Raw genomic sequence first — 19,485 nt, forward strand, 5'->3', positions numbered from 1 at the left:
CGGGAGCTCTCTCCATTCCTCCAATCTTTCTGTACAACCTCCCAACGGCCCACCTTATCTTCCCCCGGCCGCGATGCGTATCACCGTGTGGGTACTCAGGCCTCCTGAAGCGCCTGAAGGAGACATTGAGAAACTCGCTCTTGTTGTTAATCCGGATGACACCTTCCAACAGGTCTGGACTCGATTCCAGCAACGCTACAAAGAGAATTATAGCCGTGGACGCAGGAAGTGAGTAGAGACCAGACGTCTAACGTGATACCGCCGAGCTGATATATGTCGCCAGTGATTGCTACATCAAGAAGATACAGGACAGCACCGGAGCTGATATTGACATGCGCGATACCGTCCAAGACATACTCGGAGAGTTCCCACCCACCGAGCGGATCGTACACGTCCAACAATTGCTTCATGGCAGAGACGACACTGTACCATTCGACTCTTACCTCCACCCTCCGATAGTGGCTCCCACGGCCCAAGAACAAGAAAACATCAACCGGCGACGCACCGAACTCGATCGTTACGGCACTACTCTTGACAACCTCCATCCAGACCGTCCGGTCGAATCACACGAGCGTCCAGCCGAGAAGCGCCTCGACAAGGATGGATTCGCTATGCCAGCACTGCCTCCTCGCACCCGCGTCGCACGTAGCGACCAGGCCATCCCAAGCTCGCAGCTACTTTCACAAGACTCTTACGAAGACCACCTTGTCCAATCTCCGGAACTCGGGTCGCCCCAGAAAGTCTTTAAAGCTGTCCAGCGTCTGGCGACTCCTTCTAGGGCAGCCAACACGGCCTCCCAATATACCACCCTCGATGCGGTCCCGAGCGCCCAGAAACCGCCCACTGCATATGCACGCAACAGAAAGTCCTCCGCTGAAGTACCGGTAGACAGTGAACCCGCACTCGACTCGGCCGACCCCATCTCAGAGGATTCCCAGCCGCGCCTCAGCAGCTCCATCTCGCAGACACCGGCTCGTTCGTCGAAGAGCAACAAGAGAAAGAGCCTGGACAGCAGCGAGACTCGCGACATCAACGCGCGAAACCTTTCCAAACCTTGGACAGAGGACGAGAAGGATATGCTGATTGATGGCCTTGCCAAAGGACTCAACCCTGCGGAAATGAAGCCCAACTTCCCAAACAGAAGTGTCGATAGTATCAGGAAGAAGGCAGCTGCCATGACCAAGGATAACCCTTTGGTTGTTCAACAACGAAAAGCTAGTCTGGCAGCCACTTGGACCGAAGATGAAGATACATACTTTATCCGCGCAATACGCAGCAACCAGGCCTGGAAAACTCTACACGACCATCGTTTCCGCAACCGATCCGATGATAGCGTCAAACATCGCTATGTCGAGAACCGCAAGCGACTGGAAGAAGAAGACAAGACCAAACTTGCACGCAGCAACTACGAAAAACAGCTAAGGAACGGAAATCCCTCCACTGGACCGAACGAGAAGTTCACACCAGAAGAGGATGACTTCCTTCTTGCCTGTCGCATTGAGAACGTCGAGATGAAACGTGTCGCCCAAGAGTTCTTTCCTCTTCGCCTCCCGGAGCAAGTCACCAGTAGAGCCGGTAACTTGTTCCAGAATGCAAAACGAGCAGCGGCCAAAGCAACCCCTGTGAACCTTGGAAGATCTCCTTCTGTTGAGTTCCTGTTTGAGCACGACCCGGAAACTCGTGAGAGAATTGAACCGCAGCGGGATAAAGCTAGAGAGTTCAAGAAGAAGTCGGGTAATGTCAGAGCGAAAGAGGTGGAAGACATGTCGCATCGCAAGTCTATGCTCAACAGCGACAAAGAGCGCACAGAAGAACGGAGAGTAAAGGGAGAGAGACAACGGAGAGTTCTTGAAGCTTCTGAGGAAGCACAAAAACAAGGTGATCAAATCAAGCGGCGCCGCCTCAACGACGACATCAAGCGCAATGAGGACTACAACCAGCGATTCTCCGCCTGGAAAAAGCAAGCAGCGATCGACGAACGAGCCGGTCGTCCAGTGCAGCCATGTCCCGAACGTCCAATGGGAAGTAGCATTGGCACTGAAATTTTGATCACAACCCATACACCTCATCTAGCTTCTAGCACAAAGAGAACCGATGTTCTAAGCCCAGAATCCGGATCAAGTGCAACGTCGCTTTCGAGTCAAGGCACCAAGAAGCGAAGATCTTCAAACGTCGAAGTTCAAGTTGTCATTCCCTCTTACAAGAAACAAAAGACCGCAGCGGCTGCAGAAGCCACTCCTCGATTCAAGCAGTCCGACTCAAAGGCGTCTAGCGCCTCGAAGGTTCCAGCACTAGCAACGCCAGATCAAAAAGCTCCTCAAGTAATGGCACGATCTGCTATGGCAAAACTTGGACGTAGCCAAGTCGGCGCGGGCTCCAATCCTGCTCGTGACAGGCCCAGTGTCACCTTCGCCTCGTTCTCTGCCACGCAGCCCGTTGGGTCCAATGCGGTCAAGAGTCTTACGCAGGACAACAAACTACGTGAACTGACTTCGCCAGGCGTGTCCACGGCTAAGAGCTTGCGGCAATCAAAGCTAGCTTTCCTACGTGATGGCCAAAAACTATCAACATCTTCCGCGAAAAAGTCGACACCTGCTTCTGTGGGGAGATCATCGACTGTATCTGCCACTCCGCGTGCGCATATCGCCATCGACGACAGTATATTCATCTCTTCCGATGAAGAATCGTCATATGATGACAAGGACATCACAGACGAAGAGCTGAACGCTGTCGCTGAACGATCGGAAGCCATGTACAGTAGTAGTCCCGTGAAGAGCCCGCAGAGGAAGAATGTAGAGGCCAGCATGCAGCATCACCAAAGAAGCTTAGCCTCTCCTACTGCAAGCGATTTGAGGAGTAGTCCTCCTGTTGCTCCTACGCCGAGATCAAAGATTGGAGTTCTTCTCGGAACTGCGGCCCTCCAATCTGCCATGAAATCAGGGTCATCTTTCTCATCGGCCGTGCCTTCTGTTCCGATTACCAAGTTAAGCTCCAGTACACACAGAGAGCCTCGAAAGAAGTTGGATACACCTGTCGAACACAACGATCTGACCGCGACTCAAGGCGACGCACTGCCTCAATTCGAGATGAGCACAGCAGAAAACGCAGTCAGTGACCAAGAAGAAGAGGAAGAAGAAGAGGACAATTTCATGATGGAAGAGGACCAAATCCAGCATGCCACCCATTCCACTCCAGTGCTCCCTAGTTCAAGCCCAGAAGCTGGAGCTCAGGACAACATCAGGACGGCAATACCAGATCAAAATGCTGATGTTGACACATCACCTACCGGCGACGACTCTGGGCAGCTCGCAACCGAAAGACTTGGACCGATAATTCCCGTTGCGAGCAATCACAATACGTCGAATAACGAGAAAGAAAACTCACCACAAATGAACTCAGATACAGACGATGTTAAGAAGATTGACTGTTATCGAAGCGATTCTTCAGATGTCCAGCCAGAAGGAGACTGGCCTAGCGTGCCTTCCGATAGAGAGGCGGCATTACTGAAGCCTCCCACCAAACCTTTTCACCCTCCCATATCGACCACCGAGCGTGCACCGAACGCAGACGCCGCTGCCCCCCCTAGGAGTCAGTCTCAAATAATACCCGACAAAGCTTCCACGGCGTCGAAGGAAAATGGTATCGCAGAACAGGCAATGAGCATACTTACTTCTTCGCCTTCGAAAGCCGTGAAGGTGCCGTCAACTGCTTCACACCTACAGGAAACTTCACCTTTGTCACCCTTCAAATCGAAGGGTCTCTTTGAAGGACCTTCCACATACCCAGCGGCTCACTCCTCAAAGACCTCTCCAGAGCACGCATCAGGCAGCAAGAAAGCACGTAGATCACAAGGCCGCAGAAAGGGAAGCCGCATCCTAGACGATGCAGAGTCGTTCATGCCACCACAATTGAATCCACTCCCTGACCTCCTGAAGGGGGGAGGCTTGAGAAAGCAAATCAAGAAGCCGGTAGAGAACGGTCATGAGACCATAACAAAAGAACCGGTTGCAACAAATCTCTCGGAGCACGATAGCATTGCAGATCCGCCATCGATTGCTCGTACTACAGCCAATAGCAAACGGTCGGTAGGACGATCAAAAGGGAAGAGGCCATCTCTGAGCGTCGAAGAAAGCGTCAAGACCATGTTGGAGAAAGGTCAAGCCCTTGGGAACCACCCTCAGGCCCCGCCAGTCTCTCAGAAACGCAAGATTGACCAGCCGGCATCGACTCAACCTGTCAAGAAAGTCGCACCCAATTTCGTTGTCAAAAACTTCGCTTCCAGTCAGCCTGCCAACGATCCCAATGATGGCAGAGTCATCAATCCGCACGCCTTTGATTGGGATAACGCGCAGGATTCAGCGGAGCTCATACGTCAGGCGGATCAGAGAATGCGGGATGCTGCGAATATGGCTCCTGAAGATTTCTGGAAACAGTCAAACCTCAACAACGTGAACGAAGAGCAAATCCTGAGCCATATGATAGCACAAGGCGTCAAACGCTCGATGGAAAGACGCAAGCGCGAGAGAGGTAACGTGGCGGTTGTCGAGGAAGTGGACGACTTTGCCGCTATCATGCCTGCAACACAGCCAATCCAGAGGTCAGTCAGTGCCATTGGCCATACACCTAGACCCGCAACCCAGCCTGTAATGCGAGTCTCCCACCAGGACAGCGACGACGAGTCTTCGTCGAGCGAAGACGATGACAGCGAGGAAGAGACAACAGAGCAGAGTCTCGAGAATCTTGCAAAAAAGGCCGAGGCCGACCGCGAAGAGAGGAGAGGAGTTAATGCTTTGCCATACTGGTGACGAGGAGGATGAATGTGAATGCAGTAGTCGGGAAGGAGTTTATCGTCGTGGCAGCCGTAGCATCTCAGGACTGTCTGACACCATAGCACCTGCAGGTCGCTTCCAAGTATCACATAGAATGCATATCTATGAAGTCAATCCACATGTTTTAACTACAGAGCACAAGTGACGAATGCTGTCTGGGGATGTGTCGGGAGCCGTCAGACGTACAGCGGGAGGCTGCGGTCAGCAGTCATCAACGTCAGCCCTGGGTCACTACAGCACGCCTGATTTGCAATGGAGCTGCTGTTCTGTCCTCCCAAGCATTCGTATGCTCTGGAGATCATAAGCACGAGACCAACACCAACTGTATGGAGTGAGGATGCACAGATAGCCCGAATCCTATTTCCAAATACAGCTTCCGGGATTCTCAAAATTTGGTCCATGGTTCGGTACTCCGCCCTATCGATGCAAGCTGGACGATGGTTCCGTTAGCTGCAGGAGATTTCTGCACGGCCCGATCTGGAGATGTGATAAGATTTTGGGCGTATACTATTGAACAGCCACATGACTACTTCTCAGCTGGCAACCGTCACAGTAAGCGATGTTTCCTATACAGATTCATATATAATCGAGCAAAGAGACCTCCTCGTAGTTATTGAAAGACCTCGTCGGATCTGCGAGAAGGCAGCAGAAGATCACCAAGATTGGCCAATCAATACTCCGAAGCGGGGAGCCAACGCTGCAAAGAGTCTATTTTCGGACGCAACAGCGGGGACCGGCCTCGGCCAATCTTTTCAGCTTACCTGCGTGTGCTTCCAACACTCCATGTTTGTCGACTCGCGGACTCGTCCAATCTTTGTCAACCTAGTTGGTACTTGATTGCTTCGGCTGCCGGGATGTTGCAGTCTGTGAGAAGCTCGTGGATGTATTGGCGGGACAGCATCCCATACTCGCACCCGTGTCTTCCATTATCTTGCCGTGATGCCCAGTGTCACCTTGCTTCTCAGCCATGTCATACCTTTCTTTCCTCTCGGACATATAATATCGGTGGTCTCACAGGAATCCCCAAATCTGCGCTCGGAGATTGAACCAAACGGGTCTATGTCACATTCGAATAAGCTATCTAACTCACCAGGTGTCATCCTTTGTCAGCTTTACTATGGACCATCAATCATATTCCCGCTCTTCATGTCAGATCGATCATGAGTGTAGGAGGAGCGTGTCCATATTTTCTAGACGAGGAACAGACACTCCTGCTCCCACAACCTCATTGATCCGCGAAGCCATGGCAGACCTATACCCTGGAACAAAACAGACTGCATCCCCAACCAGCCCGAAGAAGAGCTCTTGGTTGAGCAAACTAAGACATCCATCGAGGAACCAAGAGGGTACGGTCTTGCATGCAGTACCGGCACGTAAGGCTGCACGTCTAATGTCTGCTTTGGATATCGCCATGGCTGTCTCTCCAAACGACGAGATCTTGCAAGCCATTGGAAGGAAGAGTCCGTTCAGCACAAGTCAATCTGCCTCCCCACTCAACAATTGCGTCATCGGGTCCGGTAGCCAGACACGGGGAGTATCTGATAGCAGGATTGGAATCTGGCGTGATGGAGTGGCTCTCTGGGACGTCGAATCAAGTCTTAAGCGAAAGGCAGAGTCGACATTCCAAATTCCGACTACCACACCATCAACGCCAAAGGCAGACAAGACAGGCCGACCACGACTGTCAGTACAAATTCCATGCAGCAAACTACGACAGATTCTGGGCGAGGAAGCACCGATACCACCTCAACCGTTGAAGTCCACTCGCGCCAACCATACTGCAATCACTTCTCGGCAATCTTCAGGATCGCAGACCACGAATTCAGACCAGATTTCCATTCACCCAGCTTTTCGTACTACAGGTCCCGTGGTGGGGAATTCTCGAAGCGAGGCCACATCCCTATCAAGTCGCGACAACAACAGATCTTCGGTCTCGAGCAACACGATCTCCCAAGATGATATCTTCGACATTGTCTCCTGTTATAGCAGACATTCGTCGACGACAAGCTTGGGATCAGACTCTCCGAACGTAGCTGTACCAAACTCGCATTGGAACTACCTGGACGTGCCCAAGCGGTCTGCAAGCGCCGCTTTCTCCATCACCGATCCAGTCAAGGCAGGCATCTTTGATGACGCAGCAGAACACAAGAGTGTCTCCTGCGATACTTCTAAATCTCAGTACCTCAGACCTGCTACTCACCCAAGCAATCGTGCTCCGAGTCCTACCTTTAGCGAGGCTGTTTTGGATTTGCAAACGCAGCTCAGCACGATTACCGAAGGGCTCTCGGCAACATCGCCTAACGAGGCCACTGCCCACCAGGCATTGAACTACCGTCACACTATCGACGACGTGTCCCGAGCACCGACCTTGCCTAAGAAGTCACGCAAGCGCCAGTGGATGCAATCCACTCTGGCACAAGTGGTGCCTGCGGCGATGACCACACCAGTTCGCCAGCAGTCAGTACCACACAGAAAGCTCAGAGAAAGCGACAGCCGTGGAGGAGACGTTCGTAGAGTCTCAAGCGCCCGATGCTCGTTGTCTGCCGATCTCGGATCAATGTGGCTGTCTTGGAATGCTTCGTCGGGAAAGAGATCACCAGCTTTGGCTTTTGAGCAAGAGGCAGTGTGCTCAAGGATCCTGGCCTTTTCAAAGTCCTTCGAAGATCTCAGGACGGTTTCGATGGTGAACAAGACCGTGAGGAAGTATTTTGAGGGCAACAAGCTACGATTGTTGAAGTCTGTGTTATTCAATGTCTCGCCGCCAGCCTGGGAGTTGAGAGAGCTTTCTCCTTTTCCATTCGGCAATTTCATGCCAACAGACTTCCTCGAGGACACTGAAATCTCTCCTTCAGCCTACGTCTCGTGCGTGCTGCATGATCGAGCGGTTGTCAACGAGCTCAAGGCAATCATTGTCACCAAGTGCCAGTCGTTGGTTCGTCCGGAGACCATCTCTAGTCTCATGACTGGAGGTTGCACAAGATTCGAAGATGCCATCTACCGTATCTGGTCTTTCTGCAAGATGTTTGGCTGCGATAGAGGACGGGAGAACGACAACAAGGGTCAGATTGACTGGCTCAAGGGCGGCATATTAGCACATCAAAAAGGCTGTGCTGCCACCCTGAGCTTCAGTCCGGACATCGAGATCGATGGTATCCTTCTCAACGCTCCAGAACATTTCGCGGGTGGAAACGGCGCTGGTCTGTCTGCCGAACAACTCTACGACATGTTAGAAATCTGGATATGTCTTTACGCTCTGATGCAACCTTACGAAGGTGAGACAGCAAAAGCACACAGCTGTGGTCTATTCCAGCCAATCGGTGAACATGTCGGAAATCCAGCGGTACAAAGCCGTGTGATCGAAGAGTGGATAGCCTACATTCTGTCTCTCGGACCATCGGTGGTTTTGGAGCTCGCAAGATTTGATGATGCGAATGCTGGTCTTGACTTTGCTCATCTGAACGATTGGACAGACTGGACACCTCCGCATTCTGGTATGACTCGTCAGAGATTCTTCCGAGAGCCTGTCTCCCAGGTTTACGAAGAAAGACTTCTTGCTTCCACGGCCGGCACACAGACGCAAGATGTCACCAGGACGTCACTCCGAAAGCGTCAAAACGAAGAGATGAATCTTGCTCATCGTCAAATGTCGCAAAGAAACCGAAAGACTGACGCCACACCATGCGCATTGAGTCGCCATGACAGTGCACTCGCTCCAGAGGTCCACAAGAGACCGTCTCCAAGAAGGACCTCGACACCCACATCTCCCAGATCCCCTTCACAGACCATGTCATGGTCACCAAGAAAAGTCAGCCCGATCATCGAAGACAGAGTCGACACATTCAACAGATTGAGCATGCTGAGTTTCGATGGACTGGCTGAGGATACGAGTGGACACGCCATCAACAAAATCATGGATATCGGTTTCTCAAATGCACAGGCAAAGGAGGCGTTGAGGATCACGGATATGGGTAGTGGGTTGAGAGTGGACCGGGCCGTGGATTGGCTGTTGAGACAGAATCGTTTCTAAGTTGTCTTCTTTTATGATGGTGTTGCGAAGGTTATCGAAAAGATGTTGCCTCAAATTGAAACCACGATTTACGATCACATACGAGGGCAGTCCGGAATATAAAGAGCCAAGACTGACGAGCAAACAAATACACACACCTTGACACACAGATCTCACGTCCGCTCTTTTCTTCGTGCGCAATTGACAAATTCACATCGAAACAATGAGTCCATCGATGGCGGCCTCGCCTGACTCTCCTGCCTCTCTTGCATCTTCCGATTCTGATTCGGATTGGGAGACTGATGATTCTGAACCTCGCCCTTCTGCACCACGCAACTCAAACGGACGCGGAAACACAACTATCCGACGTCGTCGACAGATCAGAGAAGTCTTATCACCTGCATTCGACATGTCTCCCTTTGGTGATGGCGCTCTGGGCGACTTCATGTATGGACTTGAGGCAAATGGCTTTGGTTCGATGCTCAGAGACGCTGGTATACCGCACATGGGTTCTGAGTATGGTGACTTTGGTACCTTTGACGATTCCGACAGTTCTGACTCCGAAGATTCTGACTCTGATGATTCTGATGAGTCTAGCGATTCTGACGACGAGGACGATCCTGGCGACTCTGACGATTCCGACAGCGAAGACGATGATTCTTCCTCTTCCTCTTCAGGCGACTCCTCTGATGATTCAGACTCCCAACAGAGGAAGAAACGTCGCGTTGAAGACGCCAGGGCCGACGATTCTTCTTCAGATGACTCTTCCGAGGAGGAAGCAGAGGACTGGGCCGTATGGGAGAGGAAGATAAAGGCAGAGCACCAAGCCAGGGCCGCCGCTGCTGCAACAAAGACTTCTTCTAATGGCCCCTCCAAACAGCCGACATCAGCACAACCTCCAGTCGAAGCTCAGAAAACCCAAGATGAGATAAATGCCTCCTCATCAACGGCCCAAGGCAACTTCCAAGACAACGACTCGAACTCAGCACAACCTCCAGACAAGATCCAGCAACGCGAGGATGATCCGGATACTGCCTCACCAACCGTGGAAGAGAAGTCCACCGAAGCTCGTAATCGCGGTAGTGATCTGTATCGCAAGCGCTTATTCGATGAGGCGACCAAGGCATACTTTGAAGCTCTGTCGCTTACTCCCAATGATCCTGCACCACTCTCCAACCTCTCAGCTGTACAATTCGAGCTAGGAGGCTACCCTGGATCCATAAAGTACGCCGAGAAGGCCCTTCAGTTGCTCAACAACGAAGCAGATTCCAACCCGAAGAAGCAGAAACTCTTCTCCAGACTTGCGAGGGCACAAGCACTTCAGCTACAGAACGCAGCACCTTTGGTATCCAAATTCGAGTCCTCCGATACGATCCGCAACAGTGCTATTCAAGCAGGAGTCACTTGGATGGGTGACGAGATCAAGCTTTCTCTAAGACCTTCCCCCGAACCGGAAAACTCGGCCAAGCCTACAGACGCAACATACCCAGCCTTTAAGGCCACTATCGCCTCAAAGAGGACCACTGCAGAATCATCCGCATCCAGAACACAGAAACCATCACCATCATCCATACCAGCGCACATCTCCAACGACATCGATCGCAAACTTATCAAGGAGTTCCAAATCACTGTTTCTCTTCTAGCATCCATCGTCACTACCAACGCAAAAGAACCAGGCTTGTCCAAATCCGAGAGAAGAGATCGTCGAGAATACGTCCGCGTCGTCAATGAACTCCGTCGTCGCGCAGACCCCACCTTCAAGCCTCCCATGCCTAGCGAATTCAGAACCTGGCCTCTTCTCGAGCTCCTTTGTGAAGTCAGAGGAGCTGAATTCATAGCGGTCCATGGAAACCTGTTGCCAAAGAACCTGTACTGCCAGAGACATATCTGTAGACTTGTTGCTGGTACGGTTCTTTCGCTGGACACGCCTAGCAAGAAGTCATTGGAGTACATGAAGGACTTTGACGAGCATATCCGAGCCAGAAGGATACTGTACAACTCCACAACCGCTCCGGAGGCACCCGTATCGGAGAAAGAAGCATTATCACCGGCATCGATGCCAGATCACATATCCAACGACGTCGACCGCAAACTAGTCAGGGAGTTCCAAACCACCCTCTCCCGTTTTGCCGACGCCGCCGCCAAAGATGCGAACGACGAGCATCCATATATGCCCAAGTCGATCAGAAAAGCCCGTCGAGAATACGTCCGTGTCGTCGATGAGCTTCGTCAACGTACAGATCCTAGCTTTGCACCATTCAAACCAACCAAGTTCGAGAAGTTGTCAGATGGAGATCTCATCAACGAAGTCAGAGAAGCAGAAATGATGGTCATCATGGCTCCGCTGTTACCCAAGAATAAACAATGCCAGCTACATATCTGCAAGCTTGTCTCTGGCGAGATGCCTTCGTTGGAGGTGCCGAGCAGTGAGTCTCTGAACTTTGTGGAGGAGTTTGACAAGCACATTGAGACGAGGAAGAGATATGACGCGTGGAAAGAGAAGGAGGTCAAGGAGCCCAAATCGGAAGGACAGATGAACCCAGATTGTGCTCCACAGTAGGTAAGCATACTTCTGAGATGATTAGCAGGCTCAGTTTTGCCGACAGCATCAAGTCATGGTAGTGATGAAGGGCTTTGGGATATGGAGTTACAGGATGAATTTTATGCACAGGAGCGAGAAAAGCTCCACATGGTATACATAATGCATGAATTGATCGATTGCTGCTACACTATCTATGGAATGTAGTTATGCCCTGACTACACACATTCGCGTATCGGTGTCATCGATCTCAGTATGCTCCTGGCAGGTGAAGCAATTCCGAATTGGTTGAAAGCAAAAGAGGTGAACGAGCCCTTAACAATCGCGCGTTTAACAAAGGAAACTTTTTTTCTGCTTTCGTTCATGGTTGAAAGGCTGGATGACTGTATGTGCGGGTTAGTTATCAAATTACAGATACTGGGCTGTTCCACTTACTGCTTGGACAAAGGTAAGGGAGAGAACAGCATGAAGGTGGTCAAGTGCATATGTTCCTATCTGAGCGACTTGGGCCGAAAGACCAATGACACTTCGAACTTGTCCTTGAGATAGTCGTGGGCGGATTGCGTTGAGGGGACGTGTACTTGGCTATTTGGTAGTTGTGGTGGGTTTTTCCTTCAAGGAGCTTCCGTCACGACGTCCGAGAAGCGCTCGGAATCAGGTGGGTTGGTAGCACGCCAGCTGTCGTAAAGACTCATACGGTGGAGATGGGCTCTGAACTCCTTTTTGAGCTCGGATGGCATAGCACAGTGCTTGTCAGCTGAAGAACGATTCTCCAAGGGATATGTTCTGTTGACGATCTTGATGATGTGTTTGATGCAGGCCGTGGATGGAAGCAAAGGGGTGCCCACGACCTCTTCGTCGACAGCTCGAACTCTATCGATCAGGTCCGTGATGGAGAGGCGATGAACACCAAGGTCCTTGTTGTGGTCTGGCCATGCATGCTCAATGCGTCTGCGTAATTCATCCAGGCAATGTTCATCCCTCTCCATGCCCTTACGGATTTTGCGTACCTGATTGACCTTGGCTTCGTCGTCGGGTTGAGCATGAGGGTCATCGAATGAGCAGAGTTCTTTCTGAGGCCATGGTCGACGAGCCACGGACTCCGAGGTTCGCATCAACAAAGAGAGAAGTCCCTCCACATACTTACGCTCTTTTGTGCTGAAAGGTACTTTGGCGAGTGGTCTGTTCATCAACTCCAATTGCTTCTTCTTCGGGTCGCCGAACGGGTGCTGGTTGATTACACGTTGGAATTCAGGACGCCACACATCATCCAACAGAGTCAGTGCCCAGTCGTTGAAGGTATTTCGCTCCTCCTTGCTGTCATCGCTCATCTTCCACGCCAGATTGCGTAGATGCTTGAATTTCTTGTCTCCAGGCAACTTCTTGATCAGCTTCAGTATTTTTGCTTTGGTCTTCTTTTTCTTGACAGGCTCTTCTTCAGGATACAATTGGTCCAGAAGGGCTTGCATTGGCTCATCTACACCGAACAAGTGGACGTAGCGAGCGAAAGCACCAGGTTCCAAGATCTTCAAGGCGGATCGCAGATGTTGGAGTCTCATCTTGGCAGACGAGCGATATCTGTATCGTGCATCATCCGCAATGCGAGTAAGGTATTTTTTCGAGTGTTCAGAGATGCGGCTGGGCCTTGTTTTATGCTTGTTACCCAGGTAGCGATGAACCCTGTAGAAACGGCCTGATTTGTGGATGTGTGACTTGGGCTTCGTCTGAGACGCGGACATGTTTCTTCGAGACATGCTGGTGATGCCGATGAGAAGTGGTTGAAGTGCAAAGGTTGGTGATGGTTGGGTGCAAAAGTGAAGACTCAAAGAGAAAGAAGTGCTGATCCTACTGATGTTTTGATTGCGCCTTCCGTCGGCGCCTGGAAGTCTTGTTGTTGTGACGGTGCGCCGCGCGAGTGTTATCTTGTGTGGTGAGCTTGGTCAAACCACTGAGAGAATGCACAAAGTCTTCCAAACAGCAAGACTGGCAACCGGGGAGGATCTGCCTTTGCAAATATATATCACGACAACTTATCCATACATCAATCTTGAGCCTTCATCATCCTAATACCGTGGCAGCTCAACCACTTTTTCATCTGGAGTCGTCACGAAGGTACATGGATGGAAGACCAATGCTCACACTACGAGATGGATCCGTCAGAGTCCTCACGGGTCAACCGGAGACACCTAATCAGCTCCAATGTAAACTCCATCGATCTCATCAACAAGTGTTCCCCCCAAGATAGGTATCGAAAGGACGCGCATGTGTGAGTCACTTGGTAGAAGTCGAAACATGAAGAGAACAGGTGGTAGATGTTCACTGGCCGTTGTCCAGATGAGGATGCGATCCGTTGCACAAGAGGCCGAGTCGCCAAGTTCGAATGACGCGCACGATTTAGGACACGTAGGAGGGGGACAACTTCAACCACCTGTCTTTATCGGTTTAGCCGTGTATAAGAAGAGAGAGAATCACAAGCAAAAAGACAGAAGTGATTGACTTTGAATTGTCAAAGCGCTCCGGCCCCTCTCCATACCCCGCAACGTGTTCAGGACCCTCTTTGGATCTCGAGTCGAGAGTCGAAAAGCTGAAGGAGCTTTACCCCTGAATCGCAAACAAAACCCAGAGCTGCATCTTCGCTCGTTGTCCTCTCAGTTCATCTCGCATACACCTCATACACAATGGCAGCCGTAGCAGCATCAGTCATCCCGGCGCTCGACCAGCGTCCGGTCAAGAACACCATCTGCCTGTTTGACGTCGATGGCACCCTCACCCCTGCCCGTAGAGTGTGTACTCAGCATTGAAGCATATGCAAACAGAGAGACTGACATGTATACAGACCGTCTCGCCCGAGATGCTCACTCTCCTGTCGCAGCTCCGTCACAAGGTCGCCATTGGCTTCGTCGGTGGTAGCGATCTCGTCAAGCAGCAAGAACAGCTCGGCACTGCTTCCGTCCCCGTCACCAGCCTCTTCGACTTCTGCTTCGCCGAGAACGGTCTGACCGCATACCGCATGGGCGTCCCCCTCGCCTCGGCATCCTTCATCAAGTGGATTGGCGAGGAGCCCTACCAGAAGCTCGTCAAGTTCATCCTGCACTACATTGCCGACCTCGAGATCCCCAAGAAGCGCGGTACCTTCATCGAGTTCCGCAATGGCATGATCAACGTCAGCCCCATTGGCCGTAACGCCAGCATCGAGGAGCGCAACGAGTACGAGAAGTACGATCTCGAGCACGGAATTCGCAAGAAGTTCGTCGCCGACATCAACGCTGCTTTCCCCGACCTTGGCTTGACGTGAGTCTTCTCCTGTCATCCTGTATTAGGCGACTAAAGCTAACGACATCTGTAGCTACTCGATCGGTGGACAGATCTCATTCGACGTCTTCCCAAGAGGCTGGGACAAGACATACTGCCTGCAGCACGTCGAGGCCGAGAAGCAGCTCGGAACCGAGTACACCACTATCCACTTCTTTGGCGACAAGACATACAAGGGTGGTAACGACTACGAGATCTACGAGGACCCCCGTACTATCGGCCACAGCGTCAAGACCCCCGAGGACACTGCTGCTGAGCTCAAGAAGCTGTTTGACCTTTGAGAAACCCCACACATGATTCGAAGAGCTCGATTGTGATGGTTGAAGAGAAGGCACAGACACGGTTACAAGGAGCTGGAAAGGGTATACCACAAAAGATACTGGAGCATGGAGTAGTTCGGGTGATGGGCAGAAACATTGATGCCATCAGGATACCAATCAGAATTTCGTTGAACCATTTTCGCTTGGATTTGACGTGCAACAGTCCAATGTTGACTTGACTTGAGTTGATGCGGCGAGGACCCTTGGACTTTGATGCTTCGGAGGTGAATGTGATTTCCCCGCGTTCTGGCGCGCCAAGGCCGAGCGCGATGCAAGTGCTTTGGCGTCTTTCTGGAATTTGCGGCGACAAAATATTCTAAAGATCGCTCTTTCCCTTTATATAGTTCGCTCCATCCAACCGCAAACATGCCTTCAACACATAACGTAGACAAGCCCTGGGACACAGACGACATTGACAAGTGGAAGGTATGCTTTGCGCTCTGCCCTCTCATCTTTCCATGAAGAGAACACCAAAAGCTGACTTTCTTCCGTCTACAGATCGACGACTTCAAGCCCGAAGACAACCTGGGCGGCACCTTCAGCGAAGAATCCTCCTTTTCCGTTCTCTTCCCCAAATACCGCGAAACCTACCTCAAGGCATCATGGCCCCTCATCACCCGCTCCCTGGAAAAGATAGGCGTGGCCTGCACTCTGGATCTGGTCGAGGGCAGCATGACGGTCAAGACGACGCGAAAGACCTACGATCCCGCCGCCGTACTCAAAGCCCGCGACCTCATCAAGCTGCTCTCTCGTAGCGTCCCCGCACCCCAAGCCGTCAAGATCCTCGAAGACGACATGGCCTGCGACGTCATCAAAATCAGAGGTCTGGTACGCAACAAAGAGCGCTTCGTAAAGCGCAGACAACGCATCCTGGGTCCCAACGGCAGCACCCTCAAAGCCCTCGAACTCCTCACATCCTGCTACATTCTGGTCCAAGGAAACACAGTCTCTTGCATGGGCGGCTACAAAGGCCTCAAAGAAGTCCGCCGCGTCATCATGGACTGCATGAACAACATCCACCCAATCTACCACATCAAAGAACTCATGATCAAGCGCGAGCTAGCCAAAGACCCGGAACTCGCAAACGAAAACTGGGATCGCTTCCTCCCTCACTTCAAGAAGAGAAACTTGTCAAAGAGACGTGTTCCTCATGTCGTCACAGACAAGACGAAGAAGACATACACGCCATTCCCTCCCGCCCAAGAAAAATCAAAGGTGGATCTGCAAATCGAGAGTGGAGAGTACTTTTTGTCAAAGCAGGCAAAGGAGAGACAAGAAAAGCAAGCGAGAGAGGACGCCATGCGCGAAAAGATGGATCAAAAACGTTTGGCCAGGCAAGCAGATTACATTGCTCCCGACGAGCCTGGCGAGGAAGAAGCCGTCGCCAAGAAGGAGAAGAAGGAGAAAAAGGAGAAAAAGGAAAAGAAGAGGAAGCACAGGGACGAGGATGCACAAGACGAGGAAGAAGTGGTTTCGGAAAAGAAGAAGAAAAAGTCAAAGAAGCACAAGGAGGAGGTTGCCGAGGAGAGCGACTGATTTCTCGCTGCTTGTTGGCGTTATCATCCTTCCGTTCTGTCTCACAATATCCACCTCCTAGCATAGTATTTTTTTTGGGGGAGTTTACTGCTGCGTTCAGCGTTGGGGGCCTTTGTGTCTACCAAAAATCGTATTCTTGTTCCTCTCTGAGTGCTCAACACTTTGATTTGTTCACGCTTTCTGCATCAGCTCGAGCTCAAGTATGAAGATCACATCATGTTCGTAAACTGATCTCATTTCAGTATTGCAGCTAAGACCCCACCCTAGCAAACCATGTGTATGTTCTACGTGACTTTTTGACCAAAGATTCCCTTGTACTTAGTCTTGCATATGTCCCGGCAATCTTATGTCTCTCTAGATGGTTCTCGAGTTCTCAATCTTGGTGACAAGAATGTCGGTGGCGCCAATGGCAGTCAGCTCGTCCATGGCGTTGGAAACGTTCTTGCGCAAGACCATGGCTGAAACAGCGACCCAGCCACTCTCTTCCAGGCTGTTGACGGTGGGCGCTCTCTTGCCAGGAGTGATCTTGGCAGCTTGCTCGAGGTTACTGCGCTGGACGTTGTATGTGCAAAGAACGTATTTTTGAGCGGCTGTGGAGCAAAATGTTAGCATACCCATACTTCTCTGAGCGGAACAGGATAGTATCCAACGTACTGATGACACCACGGATTCTGGTTGCGATCAGATTGACAAGCTCGGGGTTGGTGGGGTTCTTGGAGCGGATCAAAATGGCGGTGGTCTCGAGGACAGTCGAGATGGCCTTGAGGCCTGCTGCGCGCATCGTTTCGCCAGACTCGACAAGATCGACAATGCCGTCTGCAACACCCAGGGCGCAAGCAGCCTCTACACTGCCACCAACGTACTTGATGTGGGTGTCGAGCTTCTCTCCTGCCTTCTTGCCCTCGAGTTCTCTGAAGTAGACCTCTGCGAGGTTGGTGAAGCTGGTGCAAATGTTCTTTCCTACCAATGACTTTGCGTCTGCGAACTCTCCTTGCTCGGGAACCTGGATCTGAAGCTTGCAGCGACCAAAGTCGAGGTCGAGAACCTCTTCAACACCAGTGGACTCAGTTGGGGGTTCGGTAACCTCATACTCTGCGACTTGATCGCGACCGGTGATACCGAGATCGCAACGACCCTCAGAGACGAAGGTAGGGATATCGGAGGCGGGCAGGAAGACGAGAGCGATGGGGAAGTTCTTGACAAGAGCAATGTCGAGACGCGAGTGTCTGTGGAACTGGATGTCGGAACCGTGGAGAAGCTCAATACATGCTTGGTGAAGACGTCCCTCTGTGGTGAGAGTTAGACTCGTGTTCTGCGAGGTATGGAGGGGCAGTGAGGGGTCAATTACTCTTTGGAACGGCAAACAAGAGACGGTCGGTGAGGCTGAGAAAGTCGCGTCAGGACGAGATTGGGAAGGATGGAACAGTCGCATTGACATACTGGTTGACGAGATCCATGGCGAGCGAGAGACTTGGGTGATGGGACAAGTTCTACAGAGAGGAAGTGGTAGCTTTGGGAGGAAAGGCGCAATTAGAGACTCTTGATATTATGACTGATGGGAAACGGAAAGCACTATCTTTACACGTGGGGCAGGCAGTCGCGGTCGGCTCTTCAAACACATTCTCTTGTTTCCCGTCTCGCTATTACAGGTTTACTCTGAGGGCATCAAGAATTGGAACTCAGGTCGCCGACTATTATACTTGAGTCTACAGTAGTATATGATTGCTAATTGATCAGACAATCACATGTGATTCAGAATCGTTCGTAGACACGCCAACCAAATTTTGCTTGATCAGCGATGACGGAGAGCAGGTTGCGGCGAGCGGCTCTCGGGAGTCTTGGCAGGCCAGCGCCGACGTGCATCGTCACTCCAAGCTCTCCGCTGTGAGAGGCAGCATACAGCTACCTCTAGCTTGACTAAACATCAACCACGCCCTCATCTCATCGCATCATCAACCATGGCATCCTCAGTGACAGTCGCCATTCCAAACGGCCAGCCTGGCTACTCCTTCTCGCAAGCTCCCCAAGTCACCGTCAACTCAGGGCCTCGTCAACATGCTGGCTTCTACCCGTATGCATCTCATCGCATCCTCGCCATCTAGCCATGCTCTAACCCATATCGCAGATACACCGATAACGGTGGTAGCACGCTCGGAATCTCTGGCGCCGACTTCACCATCATGGCAGGCGACACCCGCCACACCTCGGGCTACAACATCAACACCCGCTACGCCCCCAAGCTCTTCCGCATCGGCGGCGAGGGTCCCGAAAAGACCGGCGCCCGCATAGTTCTCTCCGTCGTTGGTTTCGCCGCCGACGGCAACGCCCTAGCCGAGCAACTCGATACCATCGTCAAGATGTACCACTACCGCCACAACAAGCCCATGACCGTTTCAGCTTGCGCCCAGCGTCTCTCCCACATCCTCTACAACAAGCGTTTCTTCCCTTACTACGTCCACGCTATTCTTGCTGGTCTCGATGAGGAAGGCAAGGGTGCTCTGTACTCTTACGATCCTGTGGGCAGTTACGAGAGAGAGCAGTGCCGTGCTGCTGGTGCTGCCTCGAGTTTGATCATGCCCTTCCTCGACAACCAGGTCAACTTCAGGAACCAGTACATTCCCGGCTCAGGAGAGGGTCACGCCCTGCAAGCCCGTGTTCCCGAGCCTCTGCCTCAAAAGGATGTCGAGGAGATTGTCATGGACGCCTTCACCAGTGCCGTTGAGAGACACATCGAGGTCGGTGACGGTCTGCAGATGATGATCATCACAAAGACCGGCATCGAAGAGAGATATGTGCCACTCAAGCAAGATTAGAGAATTGATTTCTTGCGCTTTTACATGTGTTCACGACGAAGGATATCTGTCCCACCCTTCGATGGGTATGGGAAGAACAGATGGTTGTATTTTAATCATATCAGGCACGGCTTTTGATGCATGGCGCGCG

General features: G+C 51.7%; 8 protein-coding genes across 8 annotated transcripts; 6 read left to right on the plus strand and 2 right to left on the minus strand.

Annotated features, from left to right (window-relative positions):
* Positions 1-73: 73 nt before the first annotated feature.
* Positions 74-4,805, plus strand: M436DRAFT_79080 (uncharacterized protein; the record flags this gene model as incomplete). The annotated part of the gene is made up of 2 exons (XM_013574994.1): positions 74-228; positions 284-4,805. The coding sequence occupies 2 exons, from the start codon at positions 74-76 to the stop codon at positions 4,803-4,805; spliced, it is 4,677 nt and encodes a 1,558-aa protein (XP_013430448.1).
* A 1,267-nt stretch (positions 4,806-6,072) lies between these two features.
* Positions 6,073-8,856, plus strand: M436DRAFT_70229 (uncharacterized protein; the record flags this gene model as incomplete). The annotated part of the gene is made up of 1 exon (XM_013574912.1): positions 6,073-8,856. The coding sequence occupies one exon, from the start codon at positions 6,073-6,075 to the stop codon at positions 8,854-8,856; it is 2,784 nt and encodes a 927-aa protein (XP_013430366.1).
* A 202-nt stretch (positions 8,857-9,058) lies between these two features.
* On the plus strand, positions 9,059-11,666 carry M436DRAFT_61117 (uncharacterized protein; the record flags this gene model as incomplete). The annotated part of the gene is made up of 2 exons (XM_013574803.1): positions 9,059-11,391; positions 11,582-11,666. The coding sequence occupies 2 exons, from the start codon at positions 9,059-9,061 to the stop codon at positions 11,664-11,666; spliced, it is 2,418 nt and encodes an 805-aa protein (XP_013430257.1).
* Positions 11,667-11,988: 322 nt separating this feature from the next.
* On the minus strand, positions 11,989-13,128 carry M436DRAFT_61118 (uncharacterized protein; the record flags this gene model as incomplete). The annotated part of the gene is made up of 1 exon (XM_013574804.1): positions 11,989-13,128. One exon carries the CDS (start codon positions 13,126-13,128, stop codon positions 11,989-11,991), a length of 1,140 nt encoding a protein of 379 aa, XP_013430258.1.
* Positions 13,129-14,052: 924 nt separating this feature from the next.
* Positions 14,053-14,967, plus strand: M436DRAFT_61119 (putative phosphomannomutase; the record flags this gene model as incomplete). Its single annotated transcript, XM_013574805.1, has 3 exons — positions 14,053-14,157; positions 14,211-14,665; positions 14,721-14,967. 3 exons carry the CDS (start codon positions 14,053-14,055, stop codon positions 14,965-14,967), a joined length of 807 nt encoding a protein of 268 aa, XP_013430259.1.
* Positions 14,968-15,372: 405 nt separating this feature from the next.
* On the plus strand, positions 15,373-16,542 carry M436DRAFT_39566 (uncharacterized protein; the record flags this gene model as incomplete). Its single annotated transcript, XM_013574572.1, has 2 exons — positions 15,373-15,432; positions 15,505-16,542. The coding sequence occupies 2 exons, from the start codon at positions 15,373-15,375 to the stop codon at positions 16,540-16,542; spliced, it is 1,098 nt and encodes a 365-aa protein (XP_013430026.1).
* A 354-nt stretch (positions 16,543-16,896) lies between these two features.
* Positions 16,897-17,999, minus strand: M436DRAFT_79086 (ATP phosphoribosyltransferase; the record flags this gene model as incomplete). Its single annotated transcript, XM_013574995.1, has 4 exons — positions 16,897-17,132; positions 17,197-17,829; positions 17,891-17,925; positions 17,983-17,999. 4 exons carry the CDS (start codon positions 17,997-17,999, stop codon positions 16,897-16,899), a joined length of 921 nt encoding a protein of 306 aa, XP_013430449.1.
* Positions 18,000-18,500: 501 nt separating this feature from the next.
* On the plus strand, positions 18,501-19,355 carry M436DRAFT_79087 (N-terminal nucleophile aminohydrolase; the record flags this gene model as incomplete). The annotated part of the gene is made up of 2 exons (XM_013574996.1): positions 18,501-18,613; positions 18,668-19,355. The coding sequence occupies 2 exons, from the start codon at positions 18,501-18,503 to the stop codon at positions 19,353-19,355; spliced, it is 801 nt and encodes a 266-aa protein (XP_013430450.1).
* Between the last annotated feature and the right edge of the window lie 130 nt (positions 19,356-19,485).

This window comes from Aureobasidium namibiae (genome assembly GCF_000721765.1).
Source record: "Aureobasidium namibiae CBS 147.97 unplaced genomic scaffold scaffold_3, whole genome shotgun sequence".
Lineage (NCBI taxonomy): Eukaryota > Fungi > Ascomycota > Dothideomycetes > Dothideales > Saccotheciaceae > Aureobasidium > Aureobasidium namibiae.